Source organism: Thermobia domestica, chromosome 9 (genome assembly GCF_964235325.1).
Source record: "Thermobia domestica chromosome 9, izTheDome1.hap1.1, whole genome shotgun sequence".
NCBI classification, from domain to species: Eukaryota; Metazoa; Arthropoda; class Insecta; order Zygentoma; family Lepismatidae; genus Thermobia; species Thermobia domestica.
In genome coordinates, this window is record NC_137462.1 from 281,356,800 (window position 1) to 281,376,235 (window position 19,436).

The 19,436-nt window shown below is 38.2% G+C and overlaps 1 protein-coding gene across 4 annotated transcripts in view; it reads left to right on the plus strand.

Annotated features, from left to right (window-relative positions):
• Positions 1–18,297, plus strand: part of LOC145660713 (uncharacterized) — a 63,897-nt gene extending 45,600 nt beyond the window's left edge. For all 4 annotated transcript variants that reach the window (XM_081726077.1, XM_081726075.1, XM_081726074.1 and 1 more), the window contains 2 exons: positions 9,069–9,422; positions 17,653–18,297. In XM_081726077.1, the coding sequence (XP_081582203.1) occupies positions 9,069–9,422; positions 17,653–18,124 (826 nt within the window). In that variant the 3' untranslated portion in view covers positions 18,125–18,297. The remainder of the gene's footprint in view (positions 1–9,068; positions 9,423–17,652) is intronic.
• Positions 18,298–19,436: the final 1,139 nt, after the last annotated feature.

The following is a 19,436-nucleotide window of genomic DNA, read 5'->3' on the forward strand; positions in this document are numbered from 1 at the left end:
AGACTCAAATCCATTTCTGGTAATCTCTGAAATGCAAGAGGGCAAATATCAGCCTTGGCTATCTCAGTCTTACTTATTGAGGAAGTAGCACGTGCTACCGGACGAATAATAGGTGGTGATCACCTATTTGAGAGCTTCTTTTTCCCCAGTAGAGTAAGATATTCTTCCTGTACGTTCAGCTTCAGCTTAGTCTAGTGAATAGAGTAACATTACAAAGCTGCTAGCCGTTTGCAGCTAGGTAGTCCAAAACTCACTTCTCTTTGTCCATCATAAATAAACCGAGCCTTTTGTTAGAAGGAAATAGAGAGTAAGTATTACTCTCTTCTGATCATCGGTGATCCGTGTGTTCTGTTCTGTCGGTATCATCGGCGCTACTGCGTTGGTGGCAGTGATCACAGGATTCTAAATGGAATCTCAATCGCGAATGTTGATGTTATGCACCTTTTACCGGACTATGATTTAGGAAAATGTCGTTTCAGGTGCGGTCAAATTCTGCAGTCTGTTCTACCGAAAGGCTTACATCTCCGGAACGGAATCTGGAAGCAATGCCTGGCATGTGCGGCGTCTTGGTGCGGCAGCTACTAGGTCTACTTTAAAGTCATACAACAAACACGCGAACAAGCTCCTTCGATACCTCCATTTCTCTTCGACACTGGACGAGCTATGACTTCTGTATGTGCGCAAAGTGCATGTACTACTGAAAAGCGATGGTCAGACTAACTCGCAATCGCTCGGCAGGCACGGGCGTCATTTCGTTTCCTCTGCGTGAGAGCATAATTAATGGACATCAAAAACGGCAAGAAATTGTTGAATACTTTAGGACTCTCACAAGGGAACGATGGGATATTGTATACATTTTCTTACATTTGTACACGACAACAAAGTTAACATGATTAATAAAACAAAAACTATCAAAGTACCAAATATATATTAATAAAACTTATGTAACAGTTTCGACACTGTAACGCTGCCTTCATCAAACACGTTGTGAAAGATTAATTCAACAATAACAACGTAAATATAAAGCATCACGCCTACTCTTTCCAGAGCCAGGGCCGCGGTGGCTCAGTGGTAGAGCGTTCACCTCTAGTGCATGGGGTCCTTGGTTCGATCCCAGCTCGCGCCAACTGAACTTTGTGACGGACAAACACCTTGTACGTAAGTTTTCTCGGGGTTCTCCCGTTTCCTCCCACTTTCTTAGTCCACCATTTCATTCATTTCTCATCATCATCGTCTCCTTTAGCCTAGACGGCATAACCCTGGGACATAAAACTTAAAAGATTACATTTCATTTTTTATTCCAGAGCCAATCAATTTTCCCTTCGCTTTCTACATCTATTATCTGTACAAAACGTAAAATTTTAATTAGATATTTGTTACACACTTTTCCTAATTATTTTCACATCTACTCATATAAATACTATCAGGTAGTATAAAAAAATACTAAGGGTTGGCACACGAAATGGTGTTAGTGTTCCAAATCTCAGGGTATATTGGTCGCAGCGGTTTAGGCTTGATGCCGCTTCACAGCTGATAGTTGAAATTAATAGAGATGTGTAAGAAGTGTTACAGTTCTTGTAATGAGACGTAAGATATTGTACCGTGAAGAGTGAAATTTCCTCAAAACTGTGCTACATTTTAGAATTTCATTTCGATGAAGGCGTAAATGTTGTGCGGACTTGTGGAGAAATTTGTGTCGTTTATGGGCAAAATACGTACGTACCAAAAGATGGTTCAGTCACTTTGGTTGTGCCAGATGCTCCTCTGAATGCATGACCAATAAGAATAAAAGTTAATGATATTCTGGTAAAAGACGAGCTAGACCGGTATGTAAGGAATCATGACATTACCCATTATCAAACAATGTTAAAAAGCTGAACATCTGAGTGGCACATGATCTGACTCAAAAACATTTACTCGATCGAATTTCTATCCGCAAATCTCTATTGAAATGTAATGAACGCGAGTCATTTCTGAAGCGGCTGATAATGAAGGATGAAAAATGGATAACGTATAACGACATGCGCAAGAAACAATATGGTCGAAGCGGGGAGAAGCTCTATAGTTTGTAAGAAAGCCGAGAGTGACACCCAGAAAGGTTATGTTGTGCGTTTGGTGAGATTGGAAGGCCATCGTGGATCACAAGCGTCTGTCACCGAGCAGAACGATAGACTAAGACCTGTTCTCTCGGCAATTAGTACGAGTGCTCCTAGCAGTTCAACGTAAACGACCGGAACTGATCAATAGAAAAGGTGTCCGTAACGCCATCTTTAACGACTTCTCAGAAATTGAGAGAACTTGGCTGGAAGGTTTTAATCCATCTACCTTATAGCCCGAAACTAGGATAGTTTGTTTTGGTCTCTGCAGAGCTCCCTGAATGTCTTTAACAGGGTTCCTACTGATCAGGGAAAAAGACTGGAAATCAGGGAAAGTGAGGGAAATTTTATAAAATATATTTTTTCTAACATTAATTGTACACCAATTTCAGCTTAACCGACTACAAATAATCACAGTATGGGACGTTGCTCAGATTTTTATGGGAGGTAAGTGGAATGTTTGTAGGAGCAGTTGATTACTATTTGTTTCTATAGAATAAATGCTCTCATATATAAATATCCACCGTTATTTATTCATTATTTATATATCAACGTCATCCGATATAGTCAGAGAATTTCCTGCCAAAGGTTAGGGAGAAGTCAGGGAAATAGATTTCTCCAGATCAGTAGGAACCCTGTTTAAACTAGTTTCAAAAAAGTACTGTGAAAACCGTGTGTTACGAGATACTACAGAAATTCTATAGCGACGTGATTACATTGTTGACGGAAAATTAGCAGTAAGTCATCGAACAAAATATTGCATGTGTTGCTTCATGATGCTGTTTTCAATCACAGTAAATGTATTCTCAATTTTGACGTGCAAAGGCTGTTTTTTACACATCTGATATTTAGTTCTTTTCTTTTAACTCTTTCTGTTTGGCTTCGTCCAGCACTGCATTCTTTAGATCATAAACCCGCTCGTCCAATTCATCAGTAACTCCTTCCCATGTTTCTTAATCCACTGAGTTTGTTTCCACTTATGTATCACACTTATTTTTTCTCCCTAACCAGCTCTTCTTTCCTAATCTATTTCATGTCCTGTTTCTTTGGCGTATTTGTATAGAGTATTTTCTTCTCTTCTTAATCTTACGTCGTCTTTGTGTTGTTTTATTCTTTGTTCCAATCTCTTTACTGTTTCTCCTATGTATTTATTTCATAATTCATTCTATATACTACTCCTTTTTTCCTGCATTTATCTCTTTCCCCTTTTCTCGAAGTAAGTGTAAGGGTCGTTCCATATTGATTTACACTTTATGTTTTTTACACTTACAATAACCCTTATGCTTCCGCAGATACATCCACTTTCTCAACATAGTCTCCATTAAGAACTACACACTTGCACCACCGATGTGGCAACTTCTCGATGCCCTCTGCGAACTACGTTTTCGGAGTCTATCGCATCCACGTAAGGACAGCGTCTTGCACGTCATGGAAGTCGGCGAAATGATGCCCACGCAGCGGTTTCTTTAATGCCCCGAATAGGTGGTTATCATAAGGGGCCAAGTCAGGAGAATAAGGTGGATGTGAGAGCACCTTGAACCCCAGCTCATTAATGACAGTCGTGGTTGCCGACTTGTGTGGGGACGAGCGTTGTCGTGTTCCAGGAGCATACCTTTTACTCATTTTCCAGGTCGTTTCCTCTGAATTGCTCAGCGCAGACTCCAAAGCGTTGTCACGTATGACCCGCTGTTAATGATGGTCCCGGGTTCCAGCCCGTCAATGAGGATGATTCCATCCTTGTTCCAGAAGACTGTGGCCATGCGTTTGCCTACGGAAGGCTGTGTACGGAACTTCTTTGGCGTGGTGCTGCCTTTATGCTTCCACTGCATTGATTGGGCTTTGGTCTCGCGCTCATGGTAGTGCAGACAAGTCTCGTCGCCAGTAACAAGTTCGGACAATGAAGTCTTCTGGATCCTGCTGTAGCGTTGCAGATCACTGCTCATTTCCTTACGCTGTTGTCTTTGTGTTGCATTCAGGAATTTGGGAACCCACCTGGCAGACACCTTATCCATCTTAATGTGTTCGTGCACTATGCAGGGCAGAGTGATTCTGGGAAGTCCTGTGGCCGCCTCCAGTTCCGTGAACAAGATGCACCTGTTGTCCTGAATAAGTCACTCCACTCTTGAAACGTTCACTGGTGTTACAGTCACTTTATTCCAGAACTGGTTCCCTTCTCTATTGATGTGCGGCCACTTTTCCAGCCGTCCACCCAGTTGTATGCGATTTTGCGTGACGGTGCGCACTCTCCACACTGCCACCAATCGCCTGTGAATTTCCGCAGTCTGTACATCCTCTTTCCATAGAAACCATATTGTCAAGCGCTGTCCTTGCCGATCACCTTCCATGTTGTCTGGTCACGTACTTACAGTTGTTGGTGAAATGTGCCGTAGTTTTCTGGGATTATACTTCTCTGTATTGTTCTCCCATCTGAAGGCAGACCTAAGTACTACTTCCTTCAATGATGAGCTCAATGCTGGAACCTGAAAGAAGAAAAAAAATAAAGTGTAAATCAATATGGAACGCCCCTCGTAAAATCCTCTTTCCCTCCTTTTCTATGTATTCTGATTTTTCCTTTCCTCAGCAATATCTTAAAGACTGTGCTATCACCTAAGCGCTCAATTCCGAACCACCACAACCTTCTGTTCATCTTTTGCCTTGTTTCCTTCCTGTCTCTTCTCTCTTTCATCAGATCTGTTGCGTATCCGTCTATTATTAGTATTCGATGAAGTATTTCCATATGCTGTTTCCTTCTTCCATTTTTACATTTATGAGTTCTATTCTCATTATGAGTTCTATTATTAGTATTCGATGAAGTATTTCCATATGCTGTTTCCTTCTTCCATCCTTACATTTATGAGTTCTATTCTCATTATGAGTTCTATTATTAGTATTCGGTGAAGTATTTCCATATGCTGTTTCCTTCTTCCATCCTTACATTTATGAGTTCTATTCTCATTATGAGTTCTATTATTAGTATTCGGTGAAGTATTTCCATATGCTGTTTCCTTCTTCCATCCTTACATTTATGAGTTCTATTCTCATTATGAGTTCTATTATTAGATTCGGTGAAGTATTTCCATATGCTGTTTCCTTCTTCCATCCTTACATTTATGAGTTCTATTCTCTGCATGTTCGTTATAAAGTTCTTTATGGTCCCTACATCCACGTCACTCTTCTTATGAGTGTATAACCCCGCAGAACATTCTATGCTGGCATTGGTTGAGCGTACCCAGTGGTATATTGATACGGAAGGAATGTATTTTGAATAAAATGAACTGCAGTTGGTAAAATACCTAATTAGTTTTGTTTAATTTAAAAAGTTCCGTTATTTTTTCGACATACTGTGTAATTGAGAAAAGTATGCAATAAGCACGTAATTAAAATTTTTTGTTTTGTATAGATAGATGCAAAAATGTAGAGGGAAAACTTGATGGGCTTTTGAAAGAGTAAGCGTGACCTCCTTTCACTTTCTGTTTATATTTAGGTTGTTATTCTTAGATTGATCAACGTCTCTGATGAAGGCGATATTACGGTGCCGAAACGGTTATAAAGTTCTATTAATATATATTTAGTGCTTTGCTCAGTATTTTTATTAATACGTGTTAAATATTTCCAAAACTATAATGAACAATATATAAGAAGAAAGTAAGTGTTAGTTTACAAGGTGCATTCCACTTTTTTTTCTCTCTCTCAAGACTGGAAACAGATAGAAACGTACTGTTTGTTTTAAAATATATTCAAGCACTCGTTGTCTGCGTGACAGAAATGGCAACACCGTACGACACACACAACTCTAGCGGCAGCGGTGACAGTGATGACTGTTTTTGGTACTTACGATACTCGCCTTTTTCTCCATTATGTAGTGCGACACTGCTTGAAATTCATCACCAATTGAGTGAGACATGTGATGATGGTGTCGTGGATATGTCTAATGGACGACATGATCGAATAAGTAGAGAAAGTTGTTTTGGAGGATCGCCAAATGAGTGTGGAACACATCGCCCCCCGAAGTTGGTATTTCAGTGATTGTCTTAGTTTATTGTCACACGACGTTCTGCCTACTTTGAACTGTCGTACACTCACGAACACACATTAGACACATCCATGACACCATTATCACATGTCTCACTTCTATTATACGCTCTCGCCATCGAAACTAAATCGAAGGTTGAATGACAAGCAGCATATAATGGCATTTTAAGTAATTATTATTTTTGATTAAATATTGAACACTACAACCAAATACAAGCAACATTAACAACCAATTCGAATTGAATGTAATAAATAATTACTCTATAAGCTAAATGCATCTATCCTTTTACTTCAGAATCAATGCAGTTTTGACGTTTTCTGTATAAAATACAATTTCTAAAAACAGATGTCAGAAAATCTACTCTATATACAGGGTGGCACAGTTAAAAGTAGCACGCATCCCCTTTGAATGCGAATGCAATATTTCGACTTCTGAAATTGAGTAAAAAGCTACAACAATGGACAGTTAATGCAATTATTGATTGTTATTTCTTCAACAATCGACATACAAGCATTATCGATTGTTAGCATTCTTGAATAACATCAAGGATGGTTTGTTAGACACTTTCTATTACATCATGAGTGATGAAGCATGGTTTCATCTTTTCGGTCATGTGAATTCACAGAACAGGACGTATTGGGCATCGGAAGACTCTAACATTGTTTGTCAGGAACCACTCCATGATGAAAAAAAAAAAAAAAAAAAAAAAATCGGTTTTTGATGCGATGTAAGAAAAACGCGCATCATTCGACTTTTTTTGACTATTCTCAACACGCTTGCATGTAAGAAAATTTTTGATGCATTTTGTGCTCAACTCACTGAATATGAAAGACAATACTGTTGGGGCAACATGCCACACTTCTAAGGTATAGAACTGGCAGAATCTTAAAAACCTTAGTGGGTGGTAATCGGAACTGTCCGAACAATCATATCCTCTTACTAGTGACATTGTAACGTAACTTATGTTCAACGACGTTGCCATAGCTTTGGTCCCCATTACACTGTGATTAATGGCTTACACATGTGGGTTCTTTCTTTCTATATAGAGAAAGGGGAAGTAAACAAACACTGACCAACTTGCCTGCATATATAGATCATTCCTTCTCAATGGAAAAAGAAATATTCTGTTGAAAGCAGGTTCAAAGTGTCAAATAACAAAGCAACATCAAGCACTCGGGGTTTCCAGACTACTTTTTTCTTCGCCAAAACATTTGAGACATTTCATTCCTTATTCATGTGACGGAGAAGATCAGCTTTTGCTCACCCCCTATTTTCGCCGAGAGCTGCCGTTCAGTTCGAATTTTGTTCCTCTCCAAAGGAAGAAGGAAGATTTTCTCAGTCAAGGTGTCAAATAACAAAACAACACAAACCATTCGGAGTTTCCACGCTACTTTTTTTTTTTTTTTTTTTTCTTTCTTGTCAGCTTGTCTTCGAGAATTGTCACCTAGCTAGAATTTCTTGGCAACACCGGATTTCGGAGATAATATCTGTTTCACTACCATGTAGTAGGAGGAGAAGGCTAATAGGTCAGTTTTCCATACCTCCCTCCAAGGTTTTTAAGACGTTTCAAAAGGTCTATCCCTGGAACGAATCCATGATGTCTTTGAGGAACGAACTGTCAGCAAAGGTTTGTGCCCACCACGTTCGCTGGATCTAACAACATGTGATTTATTCCTGTGGGGACATCTGAAGAGTAAGGTCTTTGAAATTAATCCAAACACAATACAGAAACTGAAAGACAACGTTAGCCATGGAGTTGTCGCCATCGATATCCGAATTTTACGCCGGATGTATCTGAAAATGCTTACACGTGCAAAGGTGTGTATTGATATCGCAGAGGGTCACTTTCAACATCTATAAATTATTTTTCTCTATTTTTCATTGTAAGTAAATGGTAAGTCTATTTCAGCTCTTCGTTTCTGTAATTTCATTGCATTTCCTTTATTTTTACACGGGCTACTTTTATCTGCGCTACCCTGTACAATAGCCGTATCCATGAGTGGTTTGATAATACGTCTAATTTCATTATTAACATCTTAGTAAAGATTTGAGAAGTTAAGATAAATGGTAAAGAAATTTAACATTTTCAGTGCTATTTAATTAACTGTTAGAAAAATAAATAAAAGAACCGATTTTGATTATATATAACTTCAAATAATTTCTGGAGTTGAGTTGAGTTTGAGTTTATCGTCCCGCTCAGCAGCGAGGCTATATGAGACGTGGACCTACTGATTAACGTGGAATCCGAACCACATGAGCTCCCGCCGGGAATCGAACCCGGGTCCCCCGCGCCAAAGGCGCGTACGCTAACCGCTTAGCCACGAAGGTCAAATAATTTCTCTTGTCACAAGTAATCAATTTACTGTACAAAACTTTGGTAGCACATTTTAAATAATTAGGTTTACTACACTTGATCAACAAGGGTTCGACCAGTTTCAATTTTCCCTTAAATCTGACGCAATTTGTGCGAACAGAATTCCATACAAAAGCTTTTACATTCGGCCGCAAGATGTCACTGCTATGAACTTGTCAGTGTTATCAACTCATGTACCTATAAGCTTTTTAGTATCTGACTTTTTTCATAAAAAAATTAATATAAAACACACCACGCAAATGGAAAAAACGAATGATTGTACGCTGTTCTTGTAATGAAAAATTCGCCGTTTTACGAGTATCGTAAGCATCAAAAACAGTCATCGCTTTTACCGCTGGTGTTGACATCTCTGCCATGCATTCACAGTGAGTGCTCGCGTATTTTGTCCTGAAAAAAAAAAAAAATGAAAGTGTTATGACTTGAATGTATCTCGTAGTATCTTTTAGTGTACTGCTTAAATAATTGAAATTAAACGTTCGAGAACAGAATTTTGTTGTTGAAGTTAGAAACTTTGTGCTGTTTGCCATATATTTAATTCTGAACTTAGTTTTGAATCTTTTTGCAGGGAACTTTGTAAACGCAACCAAGACATAGAAAGTTACAATAAGAAAAAAGAAGAACTTATCAATACAATAAAAAAATTAAAGGTTGAGTTGGAAAACAGCACTGAAAAAGTGAATGAGTATTCTGCATACGCAGACAAGGTTTTCGAATTGGCTCAGCGTTTGGAAGAAGAAAACGGAGTGATTGCATCTCTAAAACAAGTCAACAAAGGCCTTCACAGTCATTTACAAAAATATTTAGCGGAAGTAAATGAATTGAAAACCGAAGTGGAATTGCAAAGGCTGGAGAAAAAGAAATTTGAAATTCTAATGCGTGAAAAGGATAAGGAGATCGAATTGCTTCAGAAGGACCTCAGGTAAGTTTTCACTTCTATAACATTTGTTTGTTTACTTATTTTCAGAGAATTTCGTAAGCCTTAGTATAAGGAAATACACGGTTTTGGATAAATTCACGCACGTGTTTGTAGCAAAATTCGTACAATATGATATATATTTCACTTCGTTGATGTAAATACCAGCCGAACACCACTCTCATCAGGGGAATGAAAAAGTGGGAGGAAACGGGAGAACCCACGCTCACGATGTTTGTCCACCACAAAGTTTACTTGCGCGAGCTGGTACTTTTTTTATTATAATATTACACATTTGATCAAACAATATGTATTTCTTAAGCTCAAGGGAATGGCGCCCAAATGACGCCAACTGGAACATTTGCTTGCAATTACTGACAAAAAATAAATAACACTCATTTCTGTCACTAGTTTTTAGTGCTCCGCGCCCGCATTACAGACTTCGGGAAGCACAAAACTACTGCCATGATTAACAATTTCCATAGAATTCACAAGGAGCATCTTCCTAGGTTGATATTATATGCAGCCTTTGAAGAAGGAAAAGAATGCAAATAAGGGTGTTTATGAAGCTGTGGGAACATTTTGTGACGTTTTGTTTTATTCAGGCTCTAGAAATGCATTTCAGAAGAAACAAATGAAAGAGACGGTTTTAGACCGATAAACCTTGTAAACTGGTTCTGTTTTTTCCGTCTGCATGGAAAGAGCATATTACGTCACACAGCGCTTTAGATAAAGAGAGTTGGAGGAGGGGGGTGAGTTGGGTTGAATACCGGAAGTAACTAGTCGATGAGAAGTGTATTTCGGAATGCATAAGGACACGGCGCAAGAGTTTGTTCCTAAGTTGGACTTTTTGTAACATTTTCTATGCTTCGAACTGTACATTGTAGCTGGTCCCCTCTCACAAACGACGGACCCCTCTAGATAAACCTGCTGGCTACATCCCTCAGTCTCATTATTAGTAACCGGCGTAAGCATGTATGAGTCTATATAGTACTTTCTTTCTCGATAACTACTGGTCGAACCTGAACGAAATTTGGTGGGCAAGTAGCCCATTGTCTAAGGCAGTGGTTCTCAACCTAATTCCTATCACGACCCCCATTTTACCACATCCCCTTGACAGAGACCTCTTTATAATTTCTGGTTTGTAGTAAGCTTGCATGTGAGCTTTAATATACCTATTGCGGAGATCTCACGATATCCATCTATTTCTGTAATAATAGAATCCATTTTTTTCAATATAGTGGATACAGTAACTTCTCTAAAAGCCAATGGATTAAAACTAAATTTGGTCAGTTCATTCATATTACAATATCGAATCCGATATGTCATACTGTTTCAAATTTTAAAACTTCATAACTCCCTTAATTTTGGGTCATGTGGTAAAAAATAAAGTGATTTCTAACTTCGGTTAAAAAACTTGGACAGATATTAAAAAAGTTACTGAGTATTTTAAATGATTTGATAATATGAACCGGACATTTCCGCACTAGTGAAAACACACCATGCATGGTATCTCATTAGCTTTCAATTTTAATTATATTTCAATATGCAGGTTTTGTTGCATTTGTATTTTTCTGGTATTTCAATATGCAGTTCTCATTAGTTTCATATCGTACCTCTTTCATTTAAATTGATTTTGAAACAACTCTGCACCTGTTGAAAATGTTTAATAGATATGTTTGTAGTTGTTCTTAACAGTATGTATACAAATAATAAAATATGTCTATCAGAACAAAATTCAAGATAGTGTTTAAAAATATTTTCGGTATTAGATTCTAATGATGATGAATATATTTATATCTTATACTTATCTTCGCGATCCCCCAGGTTGGAAAACCCTAGTCTAAGGAATAAAGATCGTTGTACTTGATACCCGAGCTCGGCTTGTATGTGGTACTTTATTTCATGGTAACTACTGGCCAGGTCAGAATCAAATTAACTGTTAAGATTTTATCCTCTAAGGAATAAAGATTGCTATATTTGGTAGTCTAATTCGGTCAGGGAAAGATTAGGCTTAGCAACATTGGTTGTGCTCCACAGGTTTTGCACAGCGGGAGCTTCTGAGTTTGGTTCAACGACTGTGTTACGCTCAGGGTGGATTTAAAAATCGTTGATTAAATCAAATTCCGAAAAAAATTAATTTGGAAATGAAAATAAGTGAAATCCCGTTTCTGTTCTGTTATTTCGATTATGGAAGATAATAATCATAATACAATGAGAGTCAAATGTATGTACAGCACAGTATGAAAACGAGTGTTCCATGCAGAGGATGATTAGGGAAAATCCCGGTTTGAACGGGTAACGTGACAATCCTGTTTTTTTTTTTGATTTCGTAAGATAGAGTTTGTAATTCGTTAACTATTCCCATGATTTCGCCACATCGACATTTAGGACAGAAACTGTTTTCTGTGCATCTGTTTGTTTGTTCCCAGATAATACGGGCGTATTTAGGGGAGTCCGATCCCCTATCCGAAAGTTAATAATTTTGTACATTTTATAACTAGGCGAACTTTACGTATTTTATATGTATTTCATGCCATAAGGTAGTTATAAACCACCGATTTTTAAAAAAATGTATTCCTGCCAAATATCAGTAACTTTCGTGAAAAAAAATGCCATGTTGATAAACGTTGCTGTACTTTTTCCTTAATGCTTAAGAAACATTGTTTGGGATTGAAGTAGGTTAACGACTGATGATTAATTAAAAATTCGATCCCAATACTTTCACTTAAATGGCATAGTTAACATTTAATACTAATTCCTAATTTTTTTCTTTCTTTTGTTCGCGACTTGTATTACACGAGAAGAAAGATGTGGTTTAAATAAAAAAAATCAACAAAAATGTTTTTTTCCCACCCTGGTTACGCTTGTTACCATAAGTATTCTGCCATCACTCGTAGGTCACTTGTCTCAAAATGGGAAGCTCCCATGTTATCAGCAGTCCTACTTCTCTTGATTCCTTTTAGTTTAGTCATATCTTGCTTGTTCTCTTTCACCAAACTTTCTATCATATCTCTTAGGATACATTTTCCCCTTAAATAATGTTCAAGCCATTCCTTTACCCCTTCTCAGTAACTGTAAAAAATGCCTTTTCTCTCCAACTCTTGCTAATACCTCATTGATTTCATGTTCAACCTTAACTAAATTTCTTCAATCTCCTTTATACCTACATTTACCCAAAAGAATCCAGACTTTTATTATAATATATATATATATATATATATATATATATATATATATATATATATATATATTTAATTTTTACAAAATACTTTTAGTCTCCTTCAAAGTAATCTCCATTAGATGCGATGCAATTCTCCAATCTTCTTTCTCACTGTTTGAAGTATCTCTGGACCTTGTAGCGGCAGTCTTGAAACCAAGTAATCCACTACCTATGAAAGGGTCAGTTATCCTTCCCTTAATGCGGAACAGTTTGGGCATGTAATGTTTTTTATTTAAATTATAAATCTCCTTCAACATGAACAATTTATTATATAAATAATTTAACATGAATATAAATTTAACAGTAACAAAATAAACGTGCTGACACTAACATTATTCAAACCAAACCCTTTCCCACTTTTGATTGGCAGTTCGGAAATTATTCAACATTAGCATTCTACTTTTCAATATTCTAAATGGAATTTACAGATTATTGTTTTTAAAATATTTCTCATACCAAGTTTACTCTTAAATTGAATTTAATATCCCAAATATTTAACAACATATAATTAATCTAGCGACCAAAGACATACCACTCACCAAAAACTTGCAGTAGTTGGGCCAAAAAGAGAGAAAAATAATAGATTAAAATTTCGTACTTACAAATTCTCGCCGAGTAATATATCTAGCTCGCTTTTACGAAAGCTTTACACTGTATTCTGTCTGCCTTACGTCTAGGAGCACTTTAAGCCAAAAACCAAACCAAAATCACATTATACTAGTTTTCAATTTGACGAACATAATTTACAAGCTCCTATTCCGGCTTACCTCACGTTTCATTCTAATGGAAACGTAGTAGTTACGGGTAGATTACAAAAGATAGGTGGCGTTTCATTCACTTCGAACAAACAAATATCAGAACCCTGACATTGATCTACAGAGTCAATGTTTCCATATACAAATTAATTTATTTAACTAATCAGCTGATCGAGAATGTCCAAAATTCTTCGACTTTTTTTTTTTAACATGAACTTGCAGAGAAATGTCTCAAGCTCTTCAATTTTGATATCGTCCAGTGCCCTCTGATAAGCTCTTTTTACACCCTCCACACCATTAGAACGCCTCCCTTTTAGGTTCTTTCATTCTTGGGAATAGAAGAAAAGTCTTACGAGGCTAGGCCTGTTAATTACAGAGGGTAGGGTAAGATATCCTATTCTCAAGAGACCAAATATCCAGATCCTGTGTGAGCAGGCGAAGAACAAACTTACCGGCAACACGTCTCCTTTGCAAATCCTCATTGAAAATCCACTCGCACGAGCTCCAACTTACCCCTGTCTGTTCTGAAATTTCGTCGATCGTGGAACAACGATCCGTGTTGATTTTTTGGTGGAAATTTTTCAATGTTTTCGTGGTTTTGAGAAGATGATGAGCGCCCAAAACGAGCATGATGTTCAATATTGATCTCATCATGTTTAAACTGCTCAAACCACTCGAAAACTTGTGTGTGCTCATAGCATCCTTCTTGAAAGCCTGTTAAAAGGTTTTGTAAGGTTCCGTTGCAAGCAAGAAGCAAATTTTCTAACTTCGTTTTTGTTCCTTTAAATCTCTCATAACGATATCGCAGATGGCAAACGAAATCAGTTGAGATAACACTATAATCCAACATCAACTTCCAACGCAGACGCCGATTGGGCAACTGATTTGAGAAGGTCTCTACTAGACCTAACTAGCGGAAGAACTCTCTACTACGCCTACGAACGGCCGCGCAATGCTTCATATCAAACATTCATGAGCCTTTTTCTTAGACATTCTTTTTTCTCCTCTTTCTTAATTCTTCCTTTTATTTTTTCCGTCCACTTCAAAGATTTTAACCAATGGTGCTTACTAACTTACTTTTCTGTACGGTGTGATCAACTGAAACTCGTTTGCTTATGGTTTGAAACATCATGTTATTTTCGATTCAGATTCGATTGTATTACAGACATACTTTTTCTGAATAAAACGTTCTTTATTGTTTCGTATTAATATATTTTAAATAAAAGGACATCGTACAAAAAGCATTCATTTCCTCGTTTGTCCGATTTGGGTGATTTTTGGATATGTTGTAGCTAAAGACTTCCCGGTCAAATGTTTATATGGAGCCAACTCCGTATGATCAACCCTGTGACCTCCAGAGGTCACCAAAGGTCACACATTGAATTTTGTCCTAACTTTCGCAAACGTGGCATAGAAAATGCAGTAGTGATGTAATGGAAGGTCACAAACCGAAACGTGTTGTGGGAGACGTCAGCCGGCAGATCAGCCCTCAAGTGTTCTGACATATCAGACATGAATGGAAATAATCTGTGACAACAACCTGCAAGGTTATGGAGATCCTAACCTCTTCGTCCTCATGTATTAGGCTCATTATTTGCTTGTGGCAGTTAGTGCATAGCCTGCTGTCATTGTCTGATTCTTTTGACGGCATCTTGGCCTCTGCTTGATGTTGTAGTGCCACATCCTTCATTTCATCGCTCCTTGGTCCGGTAAACCTTCTCATGAGACCGGATACGTAGCACGCCGTTTTCTATCAATAGCTGAACGAAGGATGTGGCTGTCAGCAGATTTTGAGATCCTATGCACCTTCACAATCTCTCCATCTTAACTTGGGGCGCAGCTCTTTCAGTCACTTAACCGGCTTAATTACTTTTATTTCAAATCTCTTCATATATATTATTTCTATCTCTACAATTTCTTCTTACCTTCTTACCGTATATCTTACAATATCTGCAACTAATGCTTGCTCAATTAAACAGAGTTTGCACAGGATGCACCCGAAACGCCTTCTCCCCAACGACTCTTTCCTTTGCACACATCAATTAGAACAACTGGCATTTCCACATAGCAAATACAGCCACTTCAGTTGCAACCGATTCGTGACCTTTAGTGTTCTCTGGAGATCACACGGTTAGTTAAGTGGACAATCTTCATTTGCCGTAGCCCAGTATAATACAAATATTTTTTGTATGTCACGTTTAAAACAATTCTGCCAACACCCGTTGTGTGACCTTTGGTAACCTCTGGAGGACACAAGTTTGCTCATAAGGAGTTGACCCCATATAAATAATTGCCCAGGGGGTCCTCAGCTACAACATATCCAAAAATCACCCAAAACGGACAGACGAGGATATGCAATGCTTTTTTGTACTGTGTCCTTCGTTCCTTGTTACAGATTTCATGTTTACGCAACTATGTTTTGAGTAAATGAAAAGTGTTTAAGTTTCGTGATCCCCTATATTTTTCTATTATTTTGCTCACTTGCGTCTATAGCATCTGAAGCCCGACTTTCGTGAATTAAATCTTGATCTTCTCTCCCCTGCCCCCATCATTTTTTAATTCTTCTGTATGAAAGTAAGCACCGATGTTTCATTTTAATCCAAAAATTCGTAAAACATTCAAATTTTAATGCTCTCCCACCGGGAATCGAAATCGGGACCACATACGCTAACTACTAGCCTTGCATGGGAAGGCAAAAAAAAAAAAAGTATTTTCGAGACAATGTGTCTATATCAAAAAACATTTTTTTGTTGTTGTTGTTGTTTGTTAGCGCTTTTGCTCTGATAACTATTGACAGATTGATGGATGAATGGACATTTTCGTTCTAGAAGACTAAGCATAGTTTAGAAGTCTAGTAACAGGAGTTGAGTTATTATTTTGAATTTATTGTATTTACACATACTGGACAAAAACATCTAGCAAGTCTGTAGCATATTTTCAATGTATCCGGGCATATCAAAACACAGGATCAGTCAGCTTTGTATTGTTTGTTCAAGATAGTGAAAACCATGTACTAGTAGTAGCGTCTTGGATGTAGTGCTGGTGTAGTAATAAACAGTATACCAAACCTTCCTCAGTTTCATAGGCTTAATTGTTGATGCCGGTCATCTATGAGCAAAGCAGTGGCTGCGTTCGGTGTAACATGAGACGTGGAATCGAAAATCATGACAGCATACAGAATACATTGTGGAAAGAGCTGCTAAGCATAATACTGCCCTGCTAAGCGAAAAGGCCTTATCTCCATTTCACATACTTTCGAGAAAATAAGCAAAACGCGTTTTGGCTTAAGCTGTACGTTCAAATTTGTTGTATTTCAGTAAAACTTTATTAAATATATTTTCACGATCTAAAATTTGTGTGGTAATACAGTTAAATATTTTTGCTTATGAATTGCCATTTAAGGTCTTTTTGCTTACTTTCAGTTACAGTTTTGAACATAAGGTGAACATTCATGACGTCATTACCCCCTACCTATTGGTCAAACCACGTCAGTTTCACTTTAGATAGATGCAGAATTGTACTACGAACAATCCCATACCAATATCTCGATTTTCGAAAAATGTGGAGTTAAGGTCTTTTCGTTTAGAACAGCAGAATAGTGATAGAAGATAGAAACCGCAGAGTATTAAGTCGAATATTGATATGTCTGAAAAAAAACGAAGGCCTCCAAAATGAGCACAGAAATGAGCCCTCCGTTGTCATCAAAAGCTGTGAGACCGAAATTTCATTTAAAAAAGTGTTTAAGGGTAATTGTATTGCCAAGTCACTTCAATGCCCAAAGTGAGTACAAAAAGTTGAAAGTTAGGACTTGAAACGCGTAATTTTGTCAAAAAAACAATTTATGCTCTCTTCCTCATTATTGAACGTGTGTTTATATGGTGAACACTGCGTCAAGTGTATGATTTAAATTACCTTTACCTTACTTTCAAGTATTATGATCTACAGTGCATATCTTTATTTTCGGTAGCCCCATATCATGTTGTAGAGTTCAGTTATAGCATGAGGTATCAAGTGATCTTGGGTAATCACGTCTACCCAATGATACAAATGTTATTTTTCGACTGCGCTGGGACACTTCAGAATGATAATCCCCGATTCATGGAACATTACCTAATCTACATCGAAAACCAGCTCTGTCTTCTGCAGTACACTATGTGTTTATATATATGTAGATATAAGTGTATCATAATATGTGCCTTAATTTATTACACAGATTCACTATTTTTTCATTTTCTTTTTTTTTTTTCTTTTTTTTCAGCCAAATTCGTGACATGATAGCGGACCAAGTAGAAAATTTAAAATCTTATGATTACGCCGAGTACGAAGGAGCCAAAACTCGAGAGCGTGCGATTTGTAGTCCATCGGCTTCGGATGATGAGGTTACGGTTGCTGATTGGAAAGGGGATGCAGATACTTCAGTCGAAGGGTCCGCAGCTTCGGTGATTACTAATAACTCCGGATACAACCAGTGTGTTGTGAAGTTCAAAAACAGATTATCAAAGTATACGGTTGCAGATGAGAACAACAGTGTTCGTTTGAGAAGCAACAGCAGAGGTTCCGAGAACACGGTGACCACGGGATGTATGAAGGAGAATTTGAAGCAGTTCTTTGATCTCATTAGGGAAAACGCTTTATCTTTTTCTATGTCTTTGCCAAGTGCTCCACGTTCTTTTGAAAATATAGAGATCACAAGTCTTGAGACGGATAAAGGAAATGCTTCTCACGAATAAACTGTCTGAAGTTATTCATTCTGTGTATAAAGTTATAGCAACAGACTAAAATTTTCTATCAATGAATTAATTTTCTTATCTATTTATTATGTGATGTATTATATTTTTGAAAGAAGACTGACTGTATATAGAAAAAATTCAGCTCCATAAATAATGTATATTTCAGAAAGTTATCTTTGTTTATTATTCGATGGAGAAGCGGGGAGGAAATTTCTGAATACATAGTTAAATAAATATAAGGAGTGTTCAAAACTAAACTAAGCCGAAGGTTGTAATATGCACACCGGTGATAGAATGGTAATTGTTGCGTGTGTAACAAATAGGCGTTCCGACAAGAGAGCAGAAGTTCACAGTCCGCTCCTAGAGGTTCACGCGTGCAAACCACGTGACTTATAAAGCCAGCAGAAGCAGACACCAATCTTCCAGCACGGTCAGTCATGTTGTGAGCAGTGCAACAGTGAAATGGAGGTGTCAAAGGAAAAGCAAAGAGGTGTTATTCGTTTCCTGACAGCGAAAGGAGTAGGGGGAACGGACATTCATCGAAGAATGTCACAAGTGTACGGTGAACACTGCATGTCCCTTGCAAGGGTCAAGAAGTGGCACAAGCGCTTCAGGGAAGGATGGGTGTCGTTAGCCGATGATGCACGGTCCGGAACATCACATCGTCCAGCTCATTAATGCACCCGTTACCCAGGACCGCAGAGTTACAGTGAGAGCCGCAGCTGCCGAGCTCAACTTGAGCGTCGGAAGTGTGCACACTATCGTGACGGAAAGACTGAACTGGCGTAAAGTGTGCTCGCAATGGGTGCCTCACAGTCTTCAACCACAACAGGAAGCATGTCGAATGGCCCACTGTCTTTATCGTCTGCAGCGCTATGCCAGGGAAGGGAATGAGTTCCTGGCACGAGTGATAGCTGGAGATGAGTCTTGGTGTCATCACTTCGAAACAGAATCGAAACGACAAAGTCTCCAAGCGAAAGCATCCAGGGTTACCACCACTAAAAGAATCCAAGGCCATCCACACAAGTGCAGGAAAGGTTGTGCTGGCGTTCTTCTTTGACCAAGACGGCCCGTTTCTGATTGGCTTCCTGCAGCACGGGACAACAGTGAATGCCCAGCTTTACGCGCAAACATTGACCAACCTTCGCCAATCGAAACGACCAGGCAAGCTCACTCCTGGGGTCATTTTGCTCCATGACAATTCCCGAACTCAAACGGCCAATACAGTCAGCGCAGTCGTGCAGAAATTCAAGTGGGAGGTTCTCGGTCATTCTCCATTATGTTTTATTCATTTATGAACATTCTTTATTGA